Raw genomic sequence first — 27,957 nt, 5'->3', positions numbered from 1 at the left:
GGTCAGACTATTGTTCTTCAGAAAACCATTCTAGATATCAACAACAATATAACATAATGTTTGTTTTTCAGTAAGAGCTACTATTATACATTGTGTAAAATCTTGCAAACATTATTGCTAAAGGGTAAGGATCAAAATACTACCAAAATCTCTAATAGAATGTTAAGCATACATTATTTAGGCTTTCTTAATCTTTCGTGTTACACCAATACGCATAAGTGCAACATAAGCAATCACCCTATACACAACAAACATTAAAATCAAAACAACCGCCGAAACAAGCTGTCCTCTGAGTCCTACTGATTTAACAGCCGGAAAATCTTCTACCAAGCACAAGTTACCTTCACCACAGGGGTAAGTCTCCCCTGGCTTATACTGCGACCCGAGCAAAAGCTTGTAATTGTAGTTCATAATCGATAAGTACCTAATCCATTTAATAAAGGGAGGGATGTGTTGAACATAGAAACCGCCTGCTAGGAGAAATGTGAGCATGAGCACTGACCCTAAAGTTGTCGCGGCCTTAAGGTCCATGACTAGTGCACCTAACGCAAGGCCTAGGCCTTGCGAAACCATGATGCTTAAGAGAAGAGAAAACAAGTAGTAGAGGAAACATGTGGCCTTATACTTGAGTCCGCCCATAAAATAAGTTATGGCAATGTATATTGTGGGCAGTATGAGCTCCATTGGTAGGTCACTAACCATTCGTGCTACGAAATAAGATGATAGTCTGTACATTCCTGATGATCGTTCCTTTGCTAGCACCATACGTTCTGGTGGGAATGCGAAGATGGCTTGGAATAATGGGAAGAAACCCCAAAATCCGGTTGAGAAATATAGCAGTCCAATCTGTAAAATAAAATTTCATATCACTGTCAATCTGTAATAATTTATACGTTACAAATAGAGTTTAATACATATTTCTGGGCCTCAGCCATAAGCTTAAACTTTTGGTTGAGTTGGTCTATTAATATGATATATCAAGAGTAATGACTCGTGTTGCTTAAGCTTTTGGTAGAGTTGGTCCTCTAACAATTAATGAACCATGATTATAGATATATACGAAGTTATTAATCATGTTACCTGGTCTTGTAAGTGAGTGATCTTGGACTGCCACCATAAAAGTCCTACTAGGAAAGCTACAACAATGACTTGTGTAATCTTAAGAACGTCGAAAAATTCGTGCTTTCGCTCTTTCATACCCCTTTGAAGAAGTACGCTGAATTGTTGCCACCAAGTAGTTGGCCACTTTCCAACGTTTGTATTAGGCTCATTCTTATTATGATCAGCAATCACACCATCTTCTTCTTGCAATTCGGCTTTCAATTTGGTTGCTATATGGTTCTTGGATGCCACAATTAGCCTTTCTTTCACCGTCATTTGATCTTCTGACTCATCCGGGGACACCCCTGAAGTTCACAAAGGTTAAATTTAAAGAGTCCGGCTAATTGCCTAACAGTTTCACTAGGAAAACAAATTACTTAACATTTTATGTACGTATGTACGTGTTATAAATAAGTCGAGCATTGATAACGTACCATTTGCAAGGTCTAGGAGAAAATCAGCCGGATTCATCGGAACTTTAGGCACGTACCCAACACTTTGAAAGTAGTCCATTACATCAGAACCGCTACCATAATACAAAGAGTTACCTTCAGACAACAGTAAGACCTTATGAAACATATAGAACAACCTACTTGAAGGTTGATGTATAGTCATCACAACTGTCCTCCCTCCTCCTTGTGCTAGGTCCCACAACGTCGACACGATTCGTTGGGCCGTGGTTGAGTCCAAACCCGATGTGGGCTCGTCGAGGAACAAAAGGCTCGGGTCAATCAACATCTCTTGGCCAATACTAACCCTCTTCCTCTCACCACCAGATATACCCCTCATAAATGGGCCCCCAATAATGCTATTTTTGCACCTAGTTAGGCCCATTTGGAGTATAACATCCTCAGCTACACCAATCTTTTGTTCTTTGGTTAATGTGTTTGGTAGTCTTAGTAATGCAGTGTATACTAGGGTTTCTGTCACAGTTAAATGAGCATAAAGCACATCATCTTGTGTTACAAACCCGGTGTTACGTTTCATTTGGTTCGAAAATGGCTTCCCGTTGTACGTTATGGTTCCTTTGAGGTTGCCACCTAGTCGACCACCTAAGGCCGTTAATAGGGTTGTTTTACCACTTCCTGATGGACCGAGCATTGCTAGCATTTCGCCGGGCTTTACCACACCCGAAATCCCATTTAGTATGATTCGCTCTCGCAATGGTGAATCTGTGGTGTTCCTAATCTTTTTATTACTCGGTATTTGAAGTTTCACCTTGTACACCACATCCTTAAACTGCAAATACGGGAAAAAAAATCCTGTTCAATTCATGTGATACAGTACTGCTTTCGTTTCTTATTATTTGCAACATTTAAATATTTTACTTGCATCTCTTATAAATAATATCAAAAGTTGCAAATAATATGAAACGGATGTAATATTTTCTATTTAGCACATAATATTAAAGTATGCTTTTAAATAAAGTTACTTTCCGTGACCATGAATAGTAATGTAACGCTGTGCTAATAATCAAAATTTTAATCATGCAATTCTTTAAATATACTTTACTTAGCCGTATAAATCGTTGTAGATGCAAAGGAGCATCAACAAGACATAGTTGCATGCATCATAATTATATGTCTTGTTCTTGTTTAGACAAAGTAACATCATATTCATATATCATGATGACTGAAGAGATGAACTAAATTTCGATATGAAATCACTTGATGATGACATAATAAAATTTGTCCAAGAAGAGTTTTTTTGGATCCTCTTGATCTGTTATAAATTCTTTAAATTTAGAGAAGATAAATAAAGTATATACTACTATGTTTAATTAAATTAGCTCTGTCATCTCCGTCAAAAAAAAATTAGCTCTGTCATCTATTTATCTTAATGCATAATTAATGACATTTACTTTTCTTGTAAGTAAGATTCTCCTTGCTCACAAGTTAGTAGAACCTCATTTTCAGATAATTTCACCAAGAAAATTACAAGCTATATTGTTAATGACAAGAAAAGTTTTGCTTAAAGTATTGACTTAGTTTCCGGGTAATTATAATTAAATTCACTTAACATGGAAAATACATCATGTAGTTTCGGTGCAAACTGACAATGTTAGTTATACATAGTTACATGAGCTTACATACGTACCCTATGAGACATGACGTATAAATATTCAATATATTATATTCTTACTTATATTATGTAAAGTTTTGCTTTATTCTAGTAGAAACCTTATGTTTACTTTTTACTCATCTCACCCTAGTGCTCACTCAATCTATTAATTATATATAATAGACAAAAATTGCACTTTATTACCCTAGAAGAATAAAATGTTAAAAAAAAAAAAAAAAAAACCCTTCTATTTAGTGGCTATGGATTATATTGGAAAATTCCTTATTTCTTATATTGAGAAACAAAATTTGTTTCTCATGGGGGCATTTTCGTGAATAAATTAACAGTTTTTTCATTATTGTGGGCTCCGCAATTGAATAAAGTTGTTGGTTTATTTATGAAAATGTCATGTGAGAAACAAATTTCGTTTCTCACTATGAGAAAGTGGGGCATCCGCATTCCCGATTATATTCAATAGTTGATGTTAGTATACACGTATCATAGATTGGTTGTTGATTGATGAGATAGGAATATGTGAATTTTTGTATGTCTTAGGGTTGTGAGAAGAAAAACAATGAAATTAGGGCTACACCTAGCTCTAGGTCAAATAACTCAAATACATGTATATCAAGTAAGAATTACTAGGCTTCTGTTTATTAATATAAATAAATTTTTAAAAAAATAAAAAATAAAGAATAATCATTTATAGTCTTATAGAGTATTAATTATGGAGTGCATTTTTTTTTTGTTTGATTAAAAATTGCCACAGTTGAACACACATCTTATACAGTACTCCGTAGGACAGATTATGAATATTAATTATGCGTCATCACTTTAATAAACCTAAAAGTGCGTAGACCATCAATAAAGAAAATTTGACTATGCATCAAATCACATTCACTACACCAAAATAAAAATTTAAAAAACTTAGGAAATCACATTCATCTTAGGAAATTTAAAAAGAAGAAAAAGTGGATTAAGAATTTTCCCGTTCATGATGTTGATTTTTTTCCCACTTCTTTTCTTGATTGTTCTCATACACATTCAACTTCAAACTCGACATACATGCATCTTAAACCCGGTTTCAAAAAAAAAAAAAAAAAAAAAATTAAATAAAATAAAATAAAAACATAAAAAAAAAAAATGCATCTTAAACCCAGCAAAGATTTAAATTCATTCAAAAATTCTAAAAAAATCCACTAAGAATATATTACACTCCGACTAATTCAGATTCGAGTCTATAAAATTCTTGAATTCATGACAATATGGAGTATAACAACATGTGAAGTAATACTTGATGCAACAACATTACATCAAAGATTAAAGAAATACGAGTATAAACAAAAAAATACCTTCAATGTAACGGGCTGCTTAGCCTTTTTTTGAGTATTGGTTCGATCAGATTCAATCGTCTTCTTTTGTTGAGCTTCTAAATCCTCCACTTGCACTTCTTCCGCATCCATATTTCTTTCTTCGCTCATTAAAGTTCTCTTAAGATCGATCTAAAACTAAATTAGTAAATTACTAATAAAATAATTAAAATTAGGGTATATTTATGTGTAACAAAATAACAAACTTATTGAATTTTACAATTTAAATAAGTTGTTTAGCTTTACATGCAAGATATATGAAGAGGAATATAAGTGTTGTAAAAAGATAAAATTTAAAGAAGCACTCACGTTTAATTTCTATCTTTTTCTCTTTCTAAAAGAAAATTAAAATTCAAAAGTAATTTTTATAAAAAATAGAGTTGTTTAGAAATCTCCGGAAATATCTCCTATCAATTCTGGTAGAAGTGTTGAATCAATATGTGTAACTTTTGATTCCATGAGATGAGGGGTCGGCAACACAACAACATCATTAAGAAAAAAGGGTTTTGTAATTTTGTAGTTGAAAAGCAATTAAAAACAAGTTTTTGTTTTTGTTTTTGTTTTTTTTTTTTTTTTGCTTTTTTTTTTTTTTTTTTTTTTTTGTTTTTTAATCATAATAAGAAAAAAAAAAAATAGCATAGAACAAAACAAAATTTTGTGTTCTTAAACTTCTTACTCAATGTCTAACTTCCCTAAAAATATTGAATACAGTTTGGTGTGGCTGGGTTAATAAGGTCAATTTATTTGCACTTATGGGTGTGATTAGGCTTTTAAGTAGTGCCTTACAAAAAAAAAAAAGGCTTTTAAGTAGTGTGTGTGAATTTTCTTACACTAACGTAAATGTCGTTTTATTCGGAACTCTTCCCATGAAAGCTGATAGCGTATACATAACCAATTTTGGGTTTTAATAAAATTATATAGGATATAGAAAAATAGAATCAAAATCATAAGGATAAGCTGATACGTAGTTATGGAAATATCATAATATATGTTTAACATAAATTTTAGATCATCTTCATAGTGTGAAGTGGTTAATAATAATTAGAAATTAAACAAGTATGAAATTCAAATAATTAGCTAATTACTTAATCAATTAGCGTTAACTTAATTACCATACGTATCTCAATATTAATGGTGGGATGAGAAAATACAGAAGGCTGATTGAAAGCACCTAATTATCGATAAATTCATTAAACAAATATTGGGAGTGATTAGGTGAGATTGTGAGATGAGTACAACCAATGATAAAAGTATATGTTGGGTTGGCCCAATTTGCTTATAAATTACCCATTTAATGTACGAATTTTATTTAATTATATATTTATTTATCTGCTAAAATTTACCATGATTTCAGAAAACACTAGTGTTTAGCCCGGGCGATGCCACGGGTCGATACGTAAAAAAACTAATATATTATAGTTTTTATATATTATATTTTATGTAGATGAAACTATACTTTTAATTTTTTTTTTGTATGTATATAATAGTGATAAATATTATTACTTTGGATTTAGTCTAAAAAAAATTTGTTGTGTAAAAGAACAAAGAAAACCACTCTCATGGTTTACATTAAATATATTTAAGAAGAATAAGTTAAGAATATTACTATATAGCAAAGTTGGTATGACTTCTTATTCAATTTTCAATAGACCCAAATTCGATTCTTGTCAAAAACATTTTTTCAAATGACACGTGGCATTCACATTTCTAATTGGATGATGTGGCACGCTCTTGGTGGAAAAAAGGGGTGACACGTAGCGTGTATCCTTGATTAGGAACGCCTTTTAATAAATAGTATAGATAGATTAGTACTCGTATCATCGTATGTTGTTTGTACCATCTTACATTCTTACTACGGGGTACTTCGGTACTTATAATATTTATGGAATTTTTTACATTTGATAGAGAGGATCCGTGTTTAATCCGCTACAACAATAATTGAGAGGGATTGAAACCTAACCATCCAAACTGATTCTGAATCCGAATTAGCCTAAAGAATGAACCGGGTTAAACACCAAAAAAAAAAAAAAAAAAAAAAAAAAAAAAAAAACTAAAAAGAGTCGTACAGTATAACGAAACGTTATTTTTGAAGGAACGAAACATTATTTATTGCGATAGTCTCAGTTTCTCTGCTTTTAAAATAAAAATTGAATTTTGTTGCTTATCATTGGAAATCTGACAACTATTTGGAAAATGATGGAAGGATGAGACCTTGGTTATGTTTGGCCCTAGTTTTTTAGTACTAACTAATACGGAGTGATTAAAACATAAACTACTTCCTTCCATCTCTTAATTTCAAGCCTGTATTTCTTTTTGATCTTGGATCCATCTTTGTTAATGTAATAAGCCAACATTTAATTTATACCATTAATATCTCTAATTATATTTTAATACGGAGTATTACTTAAAGTGGTAGTAATTTGAGAAAGATTGACAAAATTACGCGTTGATCGGTTTAATTAATGTTTATTTTAATTTAATCTTTCTATTTTTAGCTAGCTTATCCAACACCCCTAAGAGTCTGAGACGTTCGTTAGCTTTTGCCTTTTAATAATTATCATAAAAAAGTAATTGTGTGAAACTATAAATCGAGAAAAAACTAACAAGTTCGCACACAATTATATTTTTCCTAATACTAGGGCAGCTAATGCGCGCGTCATAGCTAGCCATATCTTGAAGGTTTTTTTGGTTTGTATTGATAGTATTGAGGCTATACATAGCTCAAGTGCCAGCTCAGCTTAAGTTACACAGTCAGCAGAATCTAGCAGCAGCAGCACAGGCACCTAGATTCTGTTATAACAAACTTCCTGATTTTCAGGAAAGTTAGTTATGGATATTTTGTCCAAGATATTTTTATGAATATTTTTTCAGAAGCTACTAGATTATTTTTGATGATGTATAAATACTCTATTTAGCTTGTAATATCATTATTACACATAATAAAAATTCTCTCAATTTCTCCTATATTTTTCCTCTCTAAACTTTTCTCAATTTCTCTGAAAATATCATGGTATCAGAGCTAGCAAATCTGTTTTCGGTTGATTTTCTGCATTTTTTCTCCAGAAATTCATACATTTTCTCTGAAATTTCTTGCTGATTCTCTGTTTCTAATCCATTTTTGCTGTCTGAATCTTGATATTCTGCAGTTTTTCTACTGATTTCTCTGATTGTTTGCTGAATTGAATCATTTTGTCGATCAATTTCTCTTGTTTCCTCCGTTTTTTGTTGATTAAACCTCAAAAATATGGCTCCAGAAATTTCTCAGAATTCTTCGAGTTTGCCTTTGAACCAGAATCCGGCAAGCATCTACTACATTCATCCTTCAGATGCAAATTCAGCTCAGCTAGTTTCATTCAAGTTCAATGGTGATGGATTCACAAGCTGGAAGAGGTCTATGTTGCTCACCTTATCAGCTAAGAATAAGGCTGGATTTGTCAATAGAACTTACACCAGACCTTCTGATGATTCAAGTGCAGAACTCATAGCCTGGGAGAGATGCAATGATCTGGTATGTTCTTGGATTTTGTTCAATCTTGATGAAAGCATTGCTAGTAGTGTCATGTTCTTGAGATCTGCTAGAGAAATTTGGTTAGATCTAGAAGATCGATTTGGTTTCACTTCTCTAGCTCAGATTTATGCACTTGAACAAAAACTTGCTGAAATAACTCAAGGATCTAGTTCTGTTTCTGAATTTTTCACCTCAATCAAGTCAGTTTGGGATTCTATTGATGAGGCTCATCCTCTTCCTTATTGCACTTGCAACAATTGTACATGCAATTTAACTAAGCGAATTCTTGAGAGGCATCAACAGAAGATGGTAATCCAATTCATGATGAAGCTAACTGATCAGTTTTCTACTATTCGTGGAAACATACTCATGATGCAATCCTTGCCTAGGGTGACTGAAGTTTACAGGATGTTTTCTCAGGAGGAAAAACATAAAGAGATTTCACAGAAGGCTTCAAACTCTGAGTCTATGGCTTTTGCTGCAGATAGGAGGAGGTTTCATAACTCAGGACCTAATAAGTTTCCTAGGCCTGCTTATAATTGGCATTCTAATCAGCAAAATAATCAACAGTTCACTCAGAACACTAATACTTACAACAGACAGAATGTGAGTACCTTGGATCAGAGGTTTGCTAAACCAGGATCTAAGTTCTATTGCACACATTGCAAGATACCAGGCCACAGCATAGACAGGTGTTTCAAAGTCAATGGCTATCCACCTAATTTCAAAGGTTTCAAGGATGAGAAGGTGGCTGCTATGAGCTGTTTGGATTCTGATATGGTAAATGATGATGAGACTGCTGTCACAACTGTGCCTGTTCACCAGTACAATCAGTTCTTAGCCTATATGAACAGTCAGAAATCTGAAGATTCTAATCAGTCTTCAAGCCTTGCTCTTATGGCAGGTAATTTCTGTCTTCTTTCTTGTTCAAATGTCAGTTGGTTGCTTGATAGTGGGGCTACAGATCATATATGTTCTGATATTACTTGCTTCTCTGAGTATAAGTCTGCTGAAAATAACAACAAATTCATTACCATACCTGATGGTAGAAGAGTTCTGATCACACACATTGGTACTGTAGAATTACCTAGTGGAATTATTCTGCACAATGTGTTATATGTTCCTGAGTTTAAGTACAATCTTATATCAGTACATAAGCTCTGTAAGGATTTGAGTTGTGAACTTCTTTTTACTCATGACACATGCTTTGTTCACACACAGAGAGGGGATTCGATTCCTCTTGGTATTATGCATTCAGGTTTATATAATGTGCCAGATCAGCAGAATCAGAAAGTTCAAAGTGTTTCTCTATCTAGCAGACTTGCTTGTGTTGCTGTGACTGAAGATGCAAAACTATGGCATTTGAGAATGGGACATTTACCTTTTAATAAGCTGAAGTTACTTAAACCTAGTTGTGGTTTGAATGATTGTAATGACAGTGTAGTTGATACTATTTGTCAAGTTTGCCCCAAAGCTAAACAAACTAGATTACCCTTTCCTAAGAGTAGCATTAAGTCTTTGAAACCCTTTGATCTTATTCACATTGATGTTTGGGGGCCTCATTCTGTAAAAACCCCAACAGGATGTAATCAATTTTTAACAATTGTTGATGATTACACAAGATTCACTTGGGTTCACTTGATAAGAAATAAAAATGAGGCTGTTGATATTATGTCTGATTTCATTGCTATGGTTGCTACTCAATTTAATTCTGTCTTGAAGATGGTTTTAGATCTGACAATGCTCAAGAATTGTGTGAGGGTAGTATGAAGATTTTGTTGAATAAACATGGTATTCTGCACCAAACAAGTTGCAGTGACACCCCTCAACAAAATGGTGTTGTTGAAAGGAAACACAAACACATACTAGAGACAGCAAGGGCTCTTTATATTCAAGGGAGGTTGCCAGATAAATTTTGGGGTGATAGTGTTCTTTGTGCAGTTTACTTAATCAACAGAATGCCACTTTCTGCTATAAATGATGACATTCCTTTTAGGAGACTACATGGTTTCATTCCTGATTTGTCTCATTTGAGAACCTTTGGGTGCTTATGTTTTGCTTCTACTTCAAGGGTGCATCCACTACTAGAAAAAGCTCAATTACCGATGGGAAAAACCGATGGTCAATAAAAGCCATCGGTAAAAAAATAATTTACCGATGGTTTTTTCAATCCATCGGTATTTCTCAAAATACCGATGGCCTGACCATCGGTATATTTTTTCCGATGGCTTTTATCCATCGGTAAATCTTATTTTTTTAAAAGAAAATTAAAATTATTTTCCGATGGTTAAAAGCCATCGGTAAAAAAAATTTACCGATGGTATTTTACCATCGGTATTTTACCGATGGCTTAAAGCCATCGGTGTTCTTTAAAAAAATTTTTTTTTACAAAATTAAAAAATCAGAAAGTAACCCTACCCTCTTTCCCCTTTTCTCTTTCTTCTCTATTTCTCTCTCCAGCGCCTCTTTCTTCTTTCCTCTATCTTCTCTCCTCTCCTCTCCTCTTCTCTCTCATACGCCTCCTCTCCGTCCTCTCTCTCCTGTCTTCTTCTTTATCTTTCTCTTCCCTTCTCTTTCTCGATTTCGTCCTCTTTTATTACCTTTAGTTTATTTTTCTCATGGTCTTCGTGGATTTTATTGGTCATTGTAGATGAATTTCGTGCGAATTCGGCGACATTATGGTTTTTTTTGGTCAAATTCGTCTACAAAAACTCCAGATCTGGAGTTTTATGGCCGAATATGACCATTTAAACCTTAAGTAGATGAATTTTGGCCATAATATTAGAGGTATGTTCGTTTTTGTTTGATTTTGTGTTGATTTTATTTTTTTTTTAATTAGATTTTGTGGGTTGTTTAATACTTTGATTTTGTGGGTTGATTTTGCTTTTTTAGTTGGTTTGGTTTTTGGTATGTGGGTTAATTTTAGCTATTTTTCTTGATTTGCATTATGTGGTTTGATTTTGGTTATTATTCTTGATTTTTGTTGTTTTTCATTTAATTGTCTGATTTTGGTTATTATTCTTGATTTTTTGTTGTTTTTAATTTAATTGTTTGATTTTGGTTATTTTCTTGATTGTCGTTGTTTTTTGTTTTGTGGGTTGATTTGCGGTTTATTTTCATTTATTTTCTTGATTTTGGTTATTTTCTGGGTTTTTAACTAGTGTTTGAGGTGGCGGTAGATGGTTTTGGGTGGTGATGTGGGCAGTTTGAGATGTACGGTAGGGGTAGGGGGTATGGGCAGTGGGTGGGCAGGGGGTGTATTATTTTTTTTTTAATTTTTTTAAAAATAATACCGATGGTTTTTCCCATCGGTAAATCTAAAATACCGATGGGTTTTTGCCATCGGTAAAAATATCCCGATGGCTTAAGCTATCGGTATTTTAAAATAATCCGATGGTTTTTGGCCAACGGTAAAACCATCGGTATCTGGTTTACCGATGGCTTTTCCATCGGTATTTTCATTTTTACCGATGAATTGTAAACCGACGGCCAAATACCGATGGCAGCCATCGGTAAATTGAATACCGATGGTTTTTTATACTTTTACCGATGAATTTTGGCCATCGGTATTTGGCTCATTTGTAGTAGTGATCGAACTAAGCTGGATGATAGAGCAGAACCTTGTGTATTTCTGGGTTATTCTGTTAGTCAAAAAGGCTATAAATTGTATGATCTTTCCTCTCATAAGATCAAGGTTACTAGGAAAGTTCAATTCCATGAAAGACACTTTCCTTACCATCTCCTTTACAAACAAAATCATCCTAACATACTTCTCTCTACCACTATCTATCTTCCTGCTTCTACTACTCCTTCTGATTCTTCTGATTTCTCTCTTCCTTTCTCTTCTGATGATTCTATTTTTCCTTCCCATGATTTTCACTTACACACTCCCCATTCTACTTCTTCTTCTTCTCTTTCTGATCCACCTTCACCACCACCAGATCCTCCTAGAAAATCTTCACGACCACATAAATTTCCTTCCAAGTTTGATATCTATCATTGTAGCACAACTCCTGTCTCATCACATTGTGGAAATTTGGTTGTTTTTGAGGATTTTCCTAGTGATCACAAATGTTTTCTGGCTAATTCTTGTGCTATTCAAGAACCTCTCAATTATTCTCAAGCTGTTCTTGATCCTCTTTGGGTCGAGGCTATGGATAAAGAGATGAATGCCCTAATCAGCAATAATACTTGGGAGCTTGTGGACTTACCTAAAGGTAAAAGGGCTATTGGGTGTAAATGGGTTTATAAAGTGAAGCTTAAAGCTAATGGGGAGCTGGAAAGGTGTAAGGCTAGGCTTGTTGCCAAGGGTTTTACACAAAGATATGGGATTGATTATGAGGAGACATTCAGTCCTGTTGTGAAAATGAACACCATTAGGAGCTTAATTGCAATTGCAGCTAGTAAATCTTGGCCCTTATTTCAGCTTGATGTGAACAATGCTTTTTTGCATGGAGATTTGAAAGAGGAAGTGTTTATGAAAGTTCCTGAGGGTTTGCAAAACCCAGGGAACAAGGTTTGCAAGCTGAACAAGTCCATTTATGGGCTTAAACAAGCCTCAAGACAATGGTTTGAGAAATTGGTTCAGTGTATGCAAGGCATGGGTTATTTACAGTCCAAAAATGACTACAGCATGTTTATCAAGAAATCTGGCAAATTAATTTGTATTGCTGCAGTTTATGTTGATGACATCATCATCACTGGAACTGATTCTGATGCTATGGCTACTTTGAAGTCTGTTCTACACAATCAGTTTAGTATCAAGGATTTGGGAAGGTTGAGTTACTTTTTAGGGATTGAAGTGGGTTACTCTGCTGCAGGGATAATTATTAGTCAGAAAAAGTTCACTAGAGAGCTCATTCATGATTGTGGTTTCACTCTGAAACCTAGAGCTGTCACACCTCTACCCTTACATCTCAAATTACAGGCTGCTGATGGGGATTTAATTGCTAATCCTGAGTTATACAGGTCAATGGTTGGGAAGTTGAACTTCCTGACTTATACCAGACCTGAATTGTGTTTTGCTGTTCAGGCTTTGAGTCAGTTCATGCAGAAGCCTTGTTCTAGCCATTTGGATGCCTTGGTTCACACTATCAGTTATGTGGCTAACACTGAGGGTCAGGGTATATTGCTAAAAGGGTCGAATGATTTGGTTTTGCAAGCTTTTACAGACTCAGATTGGGGTGGTTGTGTAGACTCAAGGAGGTCTGTTACTGGTTTTGTTTTGTTGCTTGGGGGTTCTCCCATTGCTTGGAAGTCAAAGAAACAGAGTTTGGTTTCAAAATCTTCCTCTGAGGCTGAGTATCGTGCTATGGCAGCAGCAGCCTCAGAAGTCACTTGGTTGGTTAGGCTACTTGAAGAGCTGGGTATGCTAAATCTCAAGCCCGTTACTCTCTATTGTGATAACCAATCAGCTATCTATATTGCTAAGAACCCCGTGTTCCATGAACGTACTAAGCACATCGAAATCGACTGTCACTTCACTCGTGACAAAGTTCTTGAGGGGTTGATTCAGTTGGCTTATCTTCCTACTGGTGAGCAGATTGATTTACTAAGTCTGTTTCTTCACCTCAGTTGCAGTATTTGTTGAGCAAGCTGGGATCTGTTTCTACATCTCCCACCTTGAGGGGGGGTATTGATAGTATTGAGGCTATACATAGCTCAAGTGCCAGCTCAGCTGAAGTTACACAGTCAGCAGAATCTAGCAGCAGCAGCACAGGCACCTAGATTCTGTTATAACAAACTTCCTGATTTTCAGGAAAGTTAGTTATGGATATTTTGTCCAAGATATTTTTATGAATCTTTTTTCAGAAGCTACTAGATTATTTTTGATGATGTATAAATACTCTATTTAGCTTGTAATATCATTATTACACATAATAAAAATTCTCTCAATTTCTCCTATATTTTTCCTCTCTAAACTTTTCTCAATTTCTCTGAAAATATCAGTTTGACTTTTAAATCACAAAATTAGTTAAATTAACAATAAGAGAAAATTTTCTTAAAAAAAACAATAAGAGAAAATATGTAATCAACTATATTTAGGTGGTATAAATGTTTAAGACAACTAACATTTATGAAAGCATAAAAGTACATAAATATTTTAGAGGGTATAGTTGTCTAAACACTATTCATTAAAATAGCATCTACATATTAATGAGGGTATGTATGTAAATACACATTTTGAAGGGTGTAATTGGTATTACACTATTCATAAGAGTATGTTTCTACTATTTATAAGGTAGGGATATAAATCACGAAAGATGGTTAAAGAAAGTGTATGAATAATTAAAAAAAAAAAAGTCCAACATTATGATCAAAAGATAATGTAGGAAGTATTTGTATTTGTACAAGAAATGCATACCGATAAACAGGTCTAGACCGTACTCGCTACGAGTGTTCACTCTATATGTCTAAGGAGGTTCCATCTCAAATCCATATGTCAATCTCCTTAACATTATAGAGTGGAATACTGGGATACACATCCCAATATTTACTTTTACTTTTATACTCGATTAATATGAAACAATACTTCCACTCGGCCGTGATTTGTTTATGGGCTCAACACTTACTAACTTCAATTTCACCTAATGATAATTGTTTAATTAATGGCTAATCTGAAATTATAGCCCATATTAAAGGGAAGCGATGATTCGGATAATGAACTAAAGAGTACAGAATAATCTAGTAGCCCATTCACATAAATGCTTAATTCATGGCCCATTGGACCAATCACCGCACATTTTTTCTCCTTGGTCACATCACATAGGATAACAAAAGTTGTTGACCATCAAAGAATTAAAAAAGATAAATAAAAAAAATGACAAATATTAGAAAAAACAACGTTAATGATTGATCATTTAAATAATACTCGTCATGTCCTTAACCTTGTTATAAAAATAGAAAGTTTAAATAGAAAATGCTAAAAAATAACCAAAAAGAAATTTATCTCAAAAAAAAAGAATGCTCCAACCAAAATCTCTGTTCTTTTTCTTCCTCTTCTTCTCTCTGCTTCTTCTTGCTCAAAGCAATCACAACCATGAAGTCGAAGAGGAAGAAGAAGTCGTAACAAGATCGATGTTTCCCGACGATTTTATTTTTGGGGTTGCCACTTCTGCATACCAAGTATATCATCATCCTTTCTATTATTATCTCATCTTTTCTAACAAAAATTGAGGGTAAAATGATATTGACTTAGTTGTGTTTTTTTTGTGTGATCAGATAGAAGGAGCTTATCTTGAAGATGGAAAGACCCTTAGTAATTGGGATGTTTTCACTCATCATCCTGGTATGTAATACTTTTTTAAACTTTTCAATAAATTCCTTTCGATTTTATTTTTGAATATAGAAAAGCCGGAAGGAAATAATTGATTATAATACTTCCTTCGAAGAAGTTAAAAAGTTTCATGATAACATGTCTATTATACAACCACGTCCTAAGGTTGTTATACAAGGTGGATATTGGTGTAGTAGTTTGCGTAAGAAATTTTAATTTCATAAGGCGAAGACTAAACTAGCTACTCCATAGTAAGAAATTGTAATAAGTTGTTTACTAGTCTACAATAAGTTCTTAAGGAGTTAAGGACCATAACCATAAAGTTCTTGCGTTGTGTGCCACACGTTAGAATGGAACGACAATGTATATCAACATTCATTGTAGTTATAGCAACCAAATACTTGGGCAATCACCACACATTGCCATTTCTTTTTTTACAAACACATTGTCATTTGTTAACCACACATTATATATATGAAGCTTATTTATTTATTATTATTATTATTATTATTTTTTTACACTGGGCATGGCAAACACATATAGATTGATAGATATCATTTTGACCATATACTTCGTATATTTTTTCAATGAATTAGGAAAATGCATCGCTAAATGTAGAATAAAAGAGTAGAAAAAAAAACATATAACATTATAACAATTCCAGTTCCCTCTATTTTTATTAAGTATCCCATTGGGACTTGATACATATGATGATGCTGAACTTTTAACAATAGTATCGTTAAATATAAATAAGAATAATTGAGTATTAATAATAAATTCATTGAGACGATTTCAACGAGTATTCACAATATTATGAAGTTGAAATGGCTATTAAAATATTAGGTTAAGGGCTTGTTCTCTTCACCTTATTTTCAGTTCAGTTCCTAATTTTCTTCTCTCATAAAATATTATGTTCAGTTCAGTAGATCAGAACAGGCCCTAAGTCGTGGTTTTAGGAATTTGGACATTCATTATGAAGTTATATTTTGTACTGTTGATGTTGCATCAAATTAGTACATTGATTAATGACAAATACTAATGATGTACCGGGTATTTATTAAATTTAATTACCTTGGACTATCAGATGAAGACATATTTTAGATATGATGAATTATTATAACATTAATCTAAAGACTACGGAGAAGTAGTAATCAAACTAAACATAGGTTGTATATGTAATCTATTTGAAATGATCTAATAAAATATATAGGATGGTTATTATTCAAGATGCATGAAGGGAGCACATTGAAGTTTAAATTACGTTCAAATGCTTGATGCACGCATGAGATTCAAACACTAGACTATAGAACTAGAAATGATAAATATTACTTCTGTTTCATATTATGTGAAATATATGTGCTTGCATGGACTATTAGGAAAAATTTGTTTGCAAGTGTTGATTGGAGAAAGAAAAATAGTGATACGTGTGATGAGGAGAGAGATAGAAAGAAATGACAACTTAAAAAGGAAATAAAACATTTGATGCACATAATGTGTAGGAATTGTTTGGAATGAATGATTGAATGTTGCACATAATATGAAATAGAGAGTACTTACTGTTGGGTTGTTCATCTCAAATCCCACATGGGAGGAGTAAGGAGGTGAAGTGCTCCTTATAAGTGAGTGCACACTTCATGAGTATGAGGTTTTTTGGGAAGGTGCCCAAAAATAAATTTGTACTGGTTAGGTTGAAGGTGGACAATATCATACTAAAGTGGAGGGTTCATAGTCGTATAAAAAATGAGAGAAATATATATTAATTAAGATTCAATACATAAGTTTAAATTTCGTCCTACAAATGAATTACACTTAGAAAAATGAAAGAAAACACAAAAACGTTTTTTGAGTTTTCATGCTTTATTAGCATGTCAATACACATCATCATCACTAACTCTAGAAAATAAGTCTCTCTAGACACAATTCACTAAAGTATTATTCAAGCAAGTTTTCGGCACGTTAGTTTCATGAAAAACTCTGAGCTCATGGTGGAAACAAAAAAATCTACAGTCTACATTAACATAAAGGAAAATTCATATGATTATTAATTTATCCATAAGCAAGGACTGAATTCTGGTTGTCAAAAAAAAAAAAGGACTGAATTCTAACATTCTAGTTTTTAATATATTACATCAATAGTACAACAAAATCAAACAAGTATCAAACTAAAATCTCTAAACAATCTATCATTCTAAGTTCAAACTCCAAAAAACAAAACTACGTAGTACATATATTACTTATATTACAAGTAAATATCAATTATCAATGACAATAACCCAACAAGTAAGATTCTAACTCCACAATCAAGGGTAGGGCCGGTAGGCCCAGTAGCCCCGATGGAATTGACTAAATGTCCCAAAAAAATAAAAGTGAGGTTTTGTGGAATACTGGATTCGAACTTTGATCTCTTACAATCCAATAGTTAAGATGCAATGTATAAATAACCTATGAGCTGCACTTGTAAATCTTGAACAAATAACTCCAATTATTTTTTTTAAAATTTTGTTTCAAAAAATCAATGGGTTCAATGAACCCATTTAAACCCATCCTGTATCCGCCCCTGATGTATATAAATCTTGCAGGGAACACTGAGAGAGGAGAAAACGGAGATATAGCCGATGATCATTACCATCGTTACATGGTTATTTTTTCTACTCCGTATTAATTTTTTTATTATTATTATTATTATTTTTTTTTTTTTATTTTTTTTTGTCATGTCTCTAAATATAATTCTTATTCAAACAATATTGTTAAATTTTAAAGAACCTTTTTAGAGTTGGAGAAAGTACATAAAATTCAATGCAAAAAAATCTATTGTACTTTAATATGTTGCAAAATGTCACATTTTGACAGGAAGATATTGATAAATTAGAGTTTCTTGGAGTAAATGCTTATCGACTATCAATCTCATGGACCAGAATCCTACCAAGTACGTAACACGATATATAGATATGATCATATTCAATTCAAATGAGTTGTTTATTTTAATTTTTGATTTAGTTGAATGATATATTAGCTGTCTAATTAAAAATGCGTAAATATTCAAAATTCTTTGCCATTATTCTTATATCTGAAGACGACTTTTCACGTAGTGCAGGGGGAAGGTTTGGTGAGATCAATCCAAGTGGGGTCATGTTCTACAACAAAATTATTGACAATTTGCTTTTAAAAGGTACGGAGTATAATTATTTATTAACTAAATCTTATCTTAATTAGAATAAGTTTGTACAAGTTGTGCTTCTTTAAAGTGGCAATGTGGTATGTACTATGTAGGGCTGTTCAATAATTCTTGTCCAAGGCCAAAAGCTAGGTAGAACTGGAGACTAGGTTTCAGATTAAATCAGATCAGAAATATATTGACTTACGAACAAATAATGTAAAATGATCATATTGAGATTTTGTTTTTAGAGAGTGAAGATAGCCCAAGTGGTTAGAACTCCCTCCCAATTCCAGGAGATTTTGGGATCGATTCTCACCCCACCCTTTTGACATATTTTTATTATATGTAAGTCTACAGACAATTAATGTGAGACAAACTAAGTTTATATTAGTTCAAATAATGTACCTACATAAGCAAGATAAGTCAACGTTAAATGAAATATTAGAACAGGCCTATGAGTAGGTGCCACATAGAGAAAAATCATTATTATAGACTATTAGACTCCAAATTAATCCAAGTTATGCTTTTGTTTGGTTGACTTGAAATAGTTGATAAAAGAGGTTGATATAATCGTGAAACATGAGAAATGACTTATCTACCAGCATAATTTACTAAAATTCCCTAGGATGTGCAAAATTATTGCCAACTATTCTTGAGAAAATTAACAACCCAAAAACTAAAAGGGTCTAAAGGTTTTAATACAAAATAAATCTTGTGCATATAAAGACATGAATATGATAGATAGTGTAGTGGTTAAGCACATTTTTAAAGCCCATAAAAAAAAGCCCATTTTAAAATTAACATTGCTGCAATTTGGTTGCATGATCAATTCCTTGTTTTTTTTTTTTTAAGCAAGTACCTATACTCATCAAACAATGGATTCCAAGTAGATTAATTGATCATAGTCTTGGAAGGTAGTAAATAAGATTTAAGATAAAATTTCGTCAACATCATTTGCAACATCAAATTTTGTGATTGTATCTTAGTTAAACCTCCCCTATCTTCGAACCTAGCATCCACAATCATAGTACTAGGAAATCGCAATTCACTAAAGGATCAAAGATGCAATAAAATTTTCTTATATGATTCAAAACTTTTTACTAGACGACTATAATGATAATGTACAGGTTGTGTAGCCATTAATCTGTAAATTTATGTGCAGGAATCGAGCCATTTGTGACAATACACCACTTTGATATGCCACAAGAACTTGAGGATAGATATGGAGGTTGGCTCAGTCCTCACATGCAGTAAGTCACAATACTAATTAAGCGAAGTTTCATCCTAAAATCTTACTTGATTATTTTACCTTTTAATGTGGGACACATAATACTTGCACACTTTGCATTTATTAACACGTCTTTTTTGGATTGTCTATTAAGAGAATAATTTACTCCGATCCATGTTTTTCTTTTATTGCTTTTATTTGCAAAATGTAACACATAAGTTTGATTATGTCATACGTTGTGTAGGGAAGATTATGTTTATTTTGCAAAGCTATGTTTTGAAAAGTTCGGTGATAGAGTGAAGAATTGGATGACTATAAATGAGCCTAATGTATTCACTCTATTCGCTTATATGAGAGGAACATTTCCACCAAGACGTTGTTCACTTCCTTTTGGTAACTGTTCAGCTGGTAACTCAGACGTTGAACCTTTAGTTGCTGCTCACAACATGTTGATTGCACATGCTAAGGCCGTTAAACTATACCGAAACCATTTTCAGGTATGTATAACTTCTATATATACCCCTCGATCTATTTTAGAATAACTGTATCACTTGATCGACATACTTGCTAATGCACAACTCTGACCTCTATATTTCATATTTAAATTATTATTAGGCACACCGCATACTGAATAAATACGTACCATACATTAATTGCACATACTCTATGTACTAGTACTTCATTACTTCAATAAAAACCATAACTAATGTCATTTTGACATGGCTTCGTTTCTCTTGTAGCCTAAGCAAGGTGGAATCGTCGGTTTAACGGCGAATGCCTTCCATTATGAACCATACACGAATGATGAATTTGGCAACCAAGCTGTAGAAAGGTCTTATGCTTTCAATATCCACTGGTATGTATGACAATATATAGTACTACGTATATGAAATTAAATTATTAATAAGTTTACCCGTTCACTTCCCCTTATATTTGCTGAACTGAAATTATTTTTAAAACAAAATTATATTTGCTGAACTTGAATTATTTTACTCAACTTAAATTAATTATACTGAACTGAAATTATTTTTACTGATTTTCAATTATAATTCTTCAAAACTGAATTTTACTGAACTGAACTTATTTTTACTGAACTGAATTATTTTTACTGAACTGATGAACTTAGGGCCTGTTCATATTTACTGAATTGAACTGAACTGAACTGATTGGAGCTGAACTGAACTGATTGGAACTGAACTGAACTGAACTGAACTGAATTGAGCTGAAATGAATATTTTATGTGAGAGGGAAATTAAGAGTTGAACTGAACTGAGCTGAACTGATTGGAGCTGAACTGAACTGAACTGAAGTGAAATTAAGTAAATGTGAACAGGCCCTTATTTTTACTTAATATTATTTTTTTTGAGGTGAAGTGAACAAGGCGTAACTTTAACATAATTTGATTTGTTAATCGAATGCGTCCTTGCTTAATTATACACATTGATTTAATTTGCAGGATATTTGATCCCTTAATACATGGAAATTATCCTGCCTTGATGCGTAAATATCTTGGAAAGGACTTACCAAAGTTTAGTAGAGAAGAAGTAGAGTTACTGAAAGGAAGTATTGATTTCATAGGCATAAATCATTACTCCACATTTTATGCACTTGACTGTTTCAATTCCAATGACTGCACCTCAACGGAAAATCGCTCTATCGCGGGTTTTACTGGCAGGGCGATAGCTCGGAATGGTATACCCATTGGAGACGAGGTAATTTTTTCCGTCTCCTTTACACTCAAACTTTTACGCTTTATTTGGACAACAAAATAGAGGAAAGGGCGAGGGAACGATGAGGAAGGAGAAAAATAATGGTGCCTACAATAAGGTGTTTATTGCGAGATTCATTTCCGATTGTCTATGTTTGGCAGTACGGAGTGATATGGGAAAACAATTGGTTTACCCATCGAATAGATTATCAACCACTAAGACTTTGTAGAAATTAGTGATAATGGAATTCAACTCAATAGTACTAAATATATATTCTTTACATATGTTATCAGATGGGCGTTTTTGGGTTTCGCATAGTACCTTATGGAATGGAGAAGCTTTTGAATCGTTTGAGTATGAGATATCCAAATACCAATATTTATATTACTGAAAATGGTAAGTAATATTTCTCTTTTACAATCTATTTCGATTTATTTCATTTATCAAAGGTACTCTAATTTTGTAGAATCATATTTTTATTCTTAAAATTACACTAAAATTAGCATCTATTTAATTTGTTTCATTCTTATTTATTTTATCTTATTCTAGTACGTAGTATAATTTAGATAATTCTAGGTAATACTCCATATAAGTTCATGCTCCGTATAAAATAAAAAGGTTTATTTAAAACAAATTCAGACAACATTGGATGAGCCGTTAGCCTTAGAAAAATACTTTCCATGTTATGTTTCATGAGTCTTCCACAATAACAAATGTAGCATATTTAATTAAATAGATAGCTATGACAAATGCAAGAAAGATTAAGCAAAATCAATTCAATTACGTACGAGTATAAGAAAACATACACATAGATTTAATGATTCAATAACGATGCTAGTGAGAGAGTGTGGGATAGCTCAAGTGGTTAGAGCTCCCCTCCCGGTTTCAAGTGATCTTGGGATCGATTCTCATCACTCGCCCTTGTGGCTCTCTAAACACCAAAAAAACGATGCTAATGAGCCGAGCTAAAGATTATACTCCGAACCATACTAGCTAGTTAGCTAGCCAAATTAGCTATGATTCACAACTCACAAGTATTACAACATATGTATTGAAATATCAAGGCATATATATTGGCTTTTAACATTGATTAATGTTGACAATTCTTTTGCTAATGTTGGTAATAAAAAGTGCGTAAATTTTATTTCAATTCATTCGGTGTAATATACAGGATACTGCCCACCGAATTACCAAGAAGGAACAGAGTTGCTACATGATTTTAAGAGGATTAAATTCCACCAAACATATCTCGCAGCTATGTCCAAAGCTATGAGGTGAGAACTCAATAATATTCTCTTGATATTATCATTAGATTGAATTACTAATACATTATTATCTTTCTGATTTAATTAATTAAGCTCTAGCTAATAGGCCTAGGTCCAAGGGAGGACCTTCATTAAGGCTCATAAGGGCTTAGCGCCCGGAAATTTTTTTAAGTTTTATCAAGCTTAAATACAATGCATAAAATATTGATATAAAATATCATGTTTCAATTGTTTGATATCTATAGTTTTGACTGGTTTATATCATGGCCCCCTATACTTTCTGGTCCAAGATCTACAACCGTATGGAACAACATGTTATTACTTTTTTGAGTGACTATATACTATATTACCTAGCTAGGTTAAATATTGGGGGTTTACAATAAGATTAGTTATATTTACCGACCGTAATAATTGGCCATTAAAAGTACGAAATACTCATTAGGTAAATGTGCGGAATTTTGTATTGAAAGTAATGCTTGAATTCCAAAAAAAAAAAAAAAAAAAAAATCAACAATATAATTTTGTAGTTTTACTTGTGTATAAATTCGTGTTATTAGTTAATGTAACTATCAATAGGTTAAGAAAACAATGCTATAGTCTAGATAGACAAATAGAACTTTCATACTACTTGTATAATTTTTGTGACAATCATTGATCATATAATGGTTAATATTAACTCTTGCTTCATCTTGTGAATATCAATTTGATATAAAGAATACTAAGAGATGATATTTAAAACATCAGATTTACGTACCCGAAAAAAATAAAATAAAAATATTGAAGAATTCAATTGTAGATTTACCGTTAAAAGTTTCTATTGATGGGCTTGTATTAATTTGAGCACACTTAATGTTGGTATAAAATGATAGGAAAGGAGCTAAAGTAAAAGGGTATTTTGCATGGAGTTTGATGGACAATTTTGAATGGATACAAGGTTATAACATCACCTTTGGGCTCTATCATGTGGATCGGAACACCATGAAGCGAACGCCTAGACTTTCGGCCAAGTGGTTTAAAGATTTCATTGCAAATGGTGAACAATCATCAACTATTACTACATTTTAGCATCCTATTATTGTTTCTTTCACATACCTAAGATAATGATGTATGAGCAAAATTAATGATAACTTGAATATAAGGTCTCATTGGCAAATTTTGTTCATTATGTTAGTTATATATACATTGATAAACACAAATTGTTTTGTTTTATTATGCATAAAGATCAAGAGTCCAATTTATTTGGACATAAGGATCCTATTTCAATTTTCAAAGTGTCACCACTTATGCAGTGCACCAATTGAAAAGAAAAAGGTGTTGTTTATTAGAACCTGAAATCAATTAAATACGTACTACAAGTAGTATTCATAAATACTACAGGTAGAATTCATATCTAAGAGTGACAATTCGTTCAAGAAGACTTCTATTATACTAATGTGTGACTATATATTTTGTATGTACATAACTATTTAAAATCGACTTGATCAAACCTAAAATCAACCCAAATTCAATTTGACTTCTTGACTTGATTCAAATTCCAACTTAACATATTATTGATTCGGCATGAATTCAAATCAAAACCTTGGAGCTTACTCAATTTGCTATCAAATTGAATGAAGAGAACCTTGAACCTTAACCTAACCTAACTTCATTACCTAGACGACCTAAAGTTTAGTCATTTGAAATGACTAGTTTTGAATCTTTGAATTCATTATACTTCATGGTGATAATTAGTAATGTTAATTTCAATCTTTTAACCAAATCCCTTTAAATCTTTAATTCATCCCAAACTACATACACTACACTACTAATTGTTATTAGAAAAAAAAAAAAAATCAAAATTTGTCATTGACCTTTATAAACTGACCCATTATATATTACTTTACAAGCTTATATATCTCGTGCATTAGCATTGGTGTATTTTTTTTTCTTGCTAAAAAAAAGGTAAGGGAGACCTATTTTTATCCACACCCAAGTCGATCCAAGAGTTCAAGATTTGAACTAAAACAACACCTAAATCAACTTTTTCATAAGATTTAATTAAGTTTCATTGCATAACAAACGAAACCATAAATAGTATATGATATGATATTTACACACACTAATAAACAGTTTAAGTTTATTAATCGACCAAAATTCATGCTTTCACTTTATAATTTTAATTATTTTAATTCTTTGAACAAAAAATAAAGGTAAGAATAAGTAGTATGATGGTGTTTTATGCGTGATCCATCAAAAGGAATTAGTAGTGGAAGAAGGATAACTTGTGAAACAAAAGCTTACATAAATCGTATGGACAAAAAGGATTTTTTTATACATAGGTAAAGATAAAGAAAGTTAAAACCTAAACTTCTTCAATAGTGCAATCAAAAGACAATATAATGTGGTCACTTTTATTCATGCATAGAATAACAAAAAGAAGGAACAATAACCCATATCAACTTTAATAATTATTACATTTGTGTGAAAGAGATAATTTGGCCTTTTGCTAATGAGATGGTGGTGGTTGTTATTCTATATCAAAAAATTATCAATAATTTAATAATGAAGAATACTCCATAATAAAGCTAAGACAAAAGATAGAAAACAAATATTAAAAATGTCTTTTTTATTTACACCTAATTAATTAATTGATTAAATTAATTGATTGATTAATTAATATTTAATAATAATAATATTTGAGTGGAAAAAAGGTAGTATAGAGATCTCAAGCGCAGCTATGTGGAGCCAGGAATGTTGCTGTACATTACAAAGACACAAAGGTGGTGGTTGTTTGGTCATTTCATGATGACTAGGTACTAATAGTAATTATATTATGCTAATACTGTTTCATATGAAGACCAAGTCATATTGATATCCAGCTAATGCAAGTATATATGCAACTACTAATAAACATATTTGTCTAGCTAAACATGATTAAGGTAGATCCACAAATATCTTCATATATACGAAGTATATAGTTTCCTATTGTTGGTTGTTACTCTATTCTCATGAATTTTCTATTGTTGTAGGTTATTAAGAACACGTGTATAATGTAGTTTTTTTTTTTTGAAGAAAATCACTGATTTGTTGGATGAAAGTTTGTGAATCTGGAAACTTGGAAAGTTGGTATGCTTACTATGCTATTGGAACAAAAAAAAAAAAAGTGTATCTATTCAACGGGTAGATTTCGTATGGATTGTTTAATTTATAAAGGACAAGGAAAATAATGTCTTGTTTGATTCATTCCCGCGAAAAAAATTACATGTATTATTTAATTTCAGTTAAAGAGGGTGAAAAAAATTATCCTTTTTAACCTCACCTTCACGCAAAAAAAAAAAAAATAAAAAAATAAATAAAATAAATAAATAACTAAAAAAATAAAATAAAAATTAAAAAATTAGAAAAATAAATAAAATAAAATTTTCCTTCGAGAATAATGTCACTGACAATGAGAGAATAAGGGCCTGTTCACATTTACTGAACTTAGCTGAACTGAACTGAACTGATTGAAGCTGAACTGAACTGAATATTGGAGCTGAACTGAACTGAACTGAGTTGAGCTGAAATGAATATTTTATGAGAGAGGGAAATTAAGAGCTGAACTGAGCTGAACTGAACTGATTGAAGCTGAACTAAACTGAAATTAAGTAAATATGAACAGGCCCTAAGTACGTCCCCTATCCCTATTTTTTTTGCTCTTTTATTTGACTATGCATGCATGACTTGCAAGATAAGTACATCTCAAAAACATACAATCTTAAACTAGACATTGAAATAAATCTAACAAAAAAAAAGGAGAGCAGGAAGAATAGATTTAGTACATAATTTTCTATTATCCTTTTGTGTGACACCATGCAACTTGATAGTAATCCATATATTTATTACATACCTTAACTCTTGATGGGGATGGTTGGATAGGGATTACAGACTTACTGTTGCTGAAAGAATGGATCAATTGAAAGCTTAATTATTATAATAGGATAGATGGAGAAAGTTGATCTTCTTCAACCTAATTATAAAGTTTGTATGTTGTACTTTGTTCAGTGATCCGTTAAATAAACATCATTATGATGCAAAATTATATGCAAGGAACAACTCAACTGATTCAATGATTTTTTTCACTATCTCATTGTAATAACTTTGTAAGCTTTACAATCGTCAATATCTTCTTTAATTTAATTTTGGCAAATCTCATCCTAAGTAGTGCATAAATTATTGGAGTTATTTGAATTTAGAACTAGTATATGAACTTTATTATAAGTAATCTAATCTTTGGTTTGGGTTAAATTATTGAGTCTTCTTTAGGCGAGGAGGCTTTTGGTCATTTTAGGTCAGGTCACGATCATATTAAGGTAAAGAGATTTTCAATTCGATCAGTTACATATATACGTATCAGCAGGTCAAGTCCTATTGATCTATTGAATTTGCATACAAGTTATATCAAATTTTATTGGGTCAATTTAGGTTGGGTCAAGTTCAGTGTACATTGTCTTATTTTGTATTAGATTTGGATTTGAATTCTAGTTAAGTTGATTCATTTAAAGCCCAATTTTAAATATGATATGATTTAGATTGTCATTCATAGTGAGTGATTAATTCAAGTTTTATTATATTATACTACTATAAACTAACAAGGTAAACATCCCAATATACAACACACTCCCTCAAGATTGTGCTTTTAAAAACTATTTGATCAAAAAGTCACAAATCATTAATACACTACAACCACCAAACGAAAGGATAACGTTACTAGCTTAAAACGTACTAATTGTAAGCAAAAAGTGGAATAATCATGCGTATTTTCCCAAGTTAGTAAGATAAACGGCAGGTATATTATATGATTAGATATATAATGGATTCCAACTTCCAAGCCAAATAAATAGTAGGTCGAATATTTTAGGGCTATCTTAAACAAGATCATGTGAATCATGAAATTATGGGGCAAGCAAGTGATAAAACTTTCATGCTAAAAAGTATTTTAGTAGAAATATGTACACTACGGTATCACGAGGAATAGTGTGGTGATTGTAATTGCTTAGCTAAACCTAACTCCAATATCAATTGGGTAAGCATCCAAGAGAAATGAACACTTCAAGTGGTGACTTTATTTGCCATTATATTGATTTGAATTTTTTAATGATCATGTTACTCCTTTGATTCACAATTATTTTACGTCCAAAATATAAATACAAATAATATTAATGTTTTTTATTTCTTTTATTTTTTTTAACGCAGTATAATGAAAAGCCCGAAGCTAGCACCATTTATAATTTAATACAAAGTTATGAGTGTAAACATTGTTG

At 32.2% G+C, this 27,957-nt stretch overlaps 2 protein-coding genes across 2 annotated transcripts; one reads left to right on the top strand and one right to left on the bottom strand.

Annotated features, from left to right (window-relative positions):
* Nucleotides 1-88: 88 nt before the first annotated feature.
* Nucleotides 89-4,643, bottom strand: LOC145605496 (ABC transporter G family member 9-like). Its single transcript, XM_081661559.1, has 4 exons — nucleotides 4,515-4,643; nucleotides 1,536-2,340; nucleotides 1,081-1,406; nucleotides 89-846 (listed from the first exon to the last, which is right to left on the bottom strand). The coding sequence occupies exons 1-4, from the start codon at nucleotides 4,641-4,643 to the stop codon at nucleotides 178-180; spliced, it is 1,929 nt and encodes a 642-aa protein (XP_081517685.1). The 3' UTR covers nucleotides 89-177.
* Nucleotides 4,644-14,953: 10,310 nt separating this feature from the next.
* Nucleotides 14,954-23,937, top strand: LOC145603799 (beta-glucosidase 18-like). The gene is made up of 12 exons (XM_081659783.1): nucleotides 14,954-15,165; nucleotides 15,262-15,328; nucleotides 17,896-17,954; nucleotides 18,167-18,242; nucleotides 18,411-18,485; nucleotides 19,636-19,723; nucleotides 19,946-20,198; nucleotides 20,442-20,557; nucleotides 21,158-21,413; nucleotides 21,704-21,806; nucleotides 22,582-22,684; nucleotides 23,545-23,937. Exons 1-12 carry the CDS (start codon nucleotides 15,004-15,006, stop codon nucleotides 23,738-23,740), a joined length of 1,554 nt encoding a protein of 517 aa, XP_081515909.1. The 5' UTR covers nucleotides 14,954-15,003; the 3' UTR covers nucleotides 23,741-23,937.
* The last annotated feature ends 4,020 nt before the right edge of the window (nucleotides 23,938-27,957 follow it).

Source organism: Chenopodium album, chromosome 22, assembly GCF_948465745.1.
Source record: "Chenopodium album chromosome 22, dcCheAlbu1.1, whole genome shotgun sequence".
Taxonomy (NCBI): Eukaryota; Viridiplantae; Streptophyta; class Magnoliopsida; order Caryophyllales; family Amaranthaceae; genus Chenopodium; species Chenopodium album.
The sequence above is the reverse complement of the archived record's forward strand: the minus strand, read 5'-3'. Positions and strand labels throughout refer to the sequence as shown.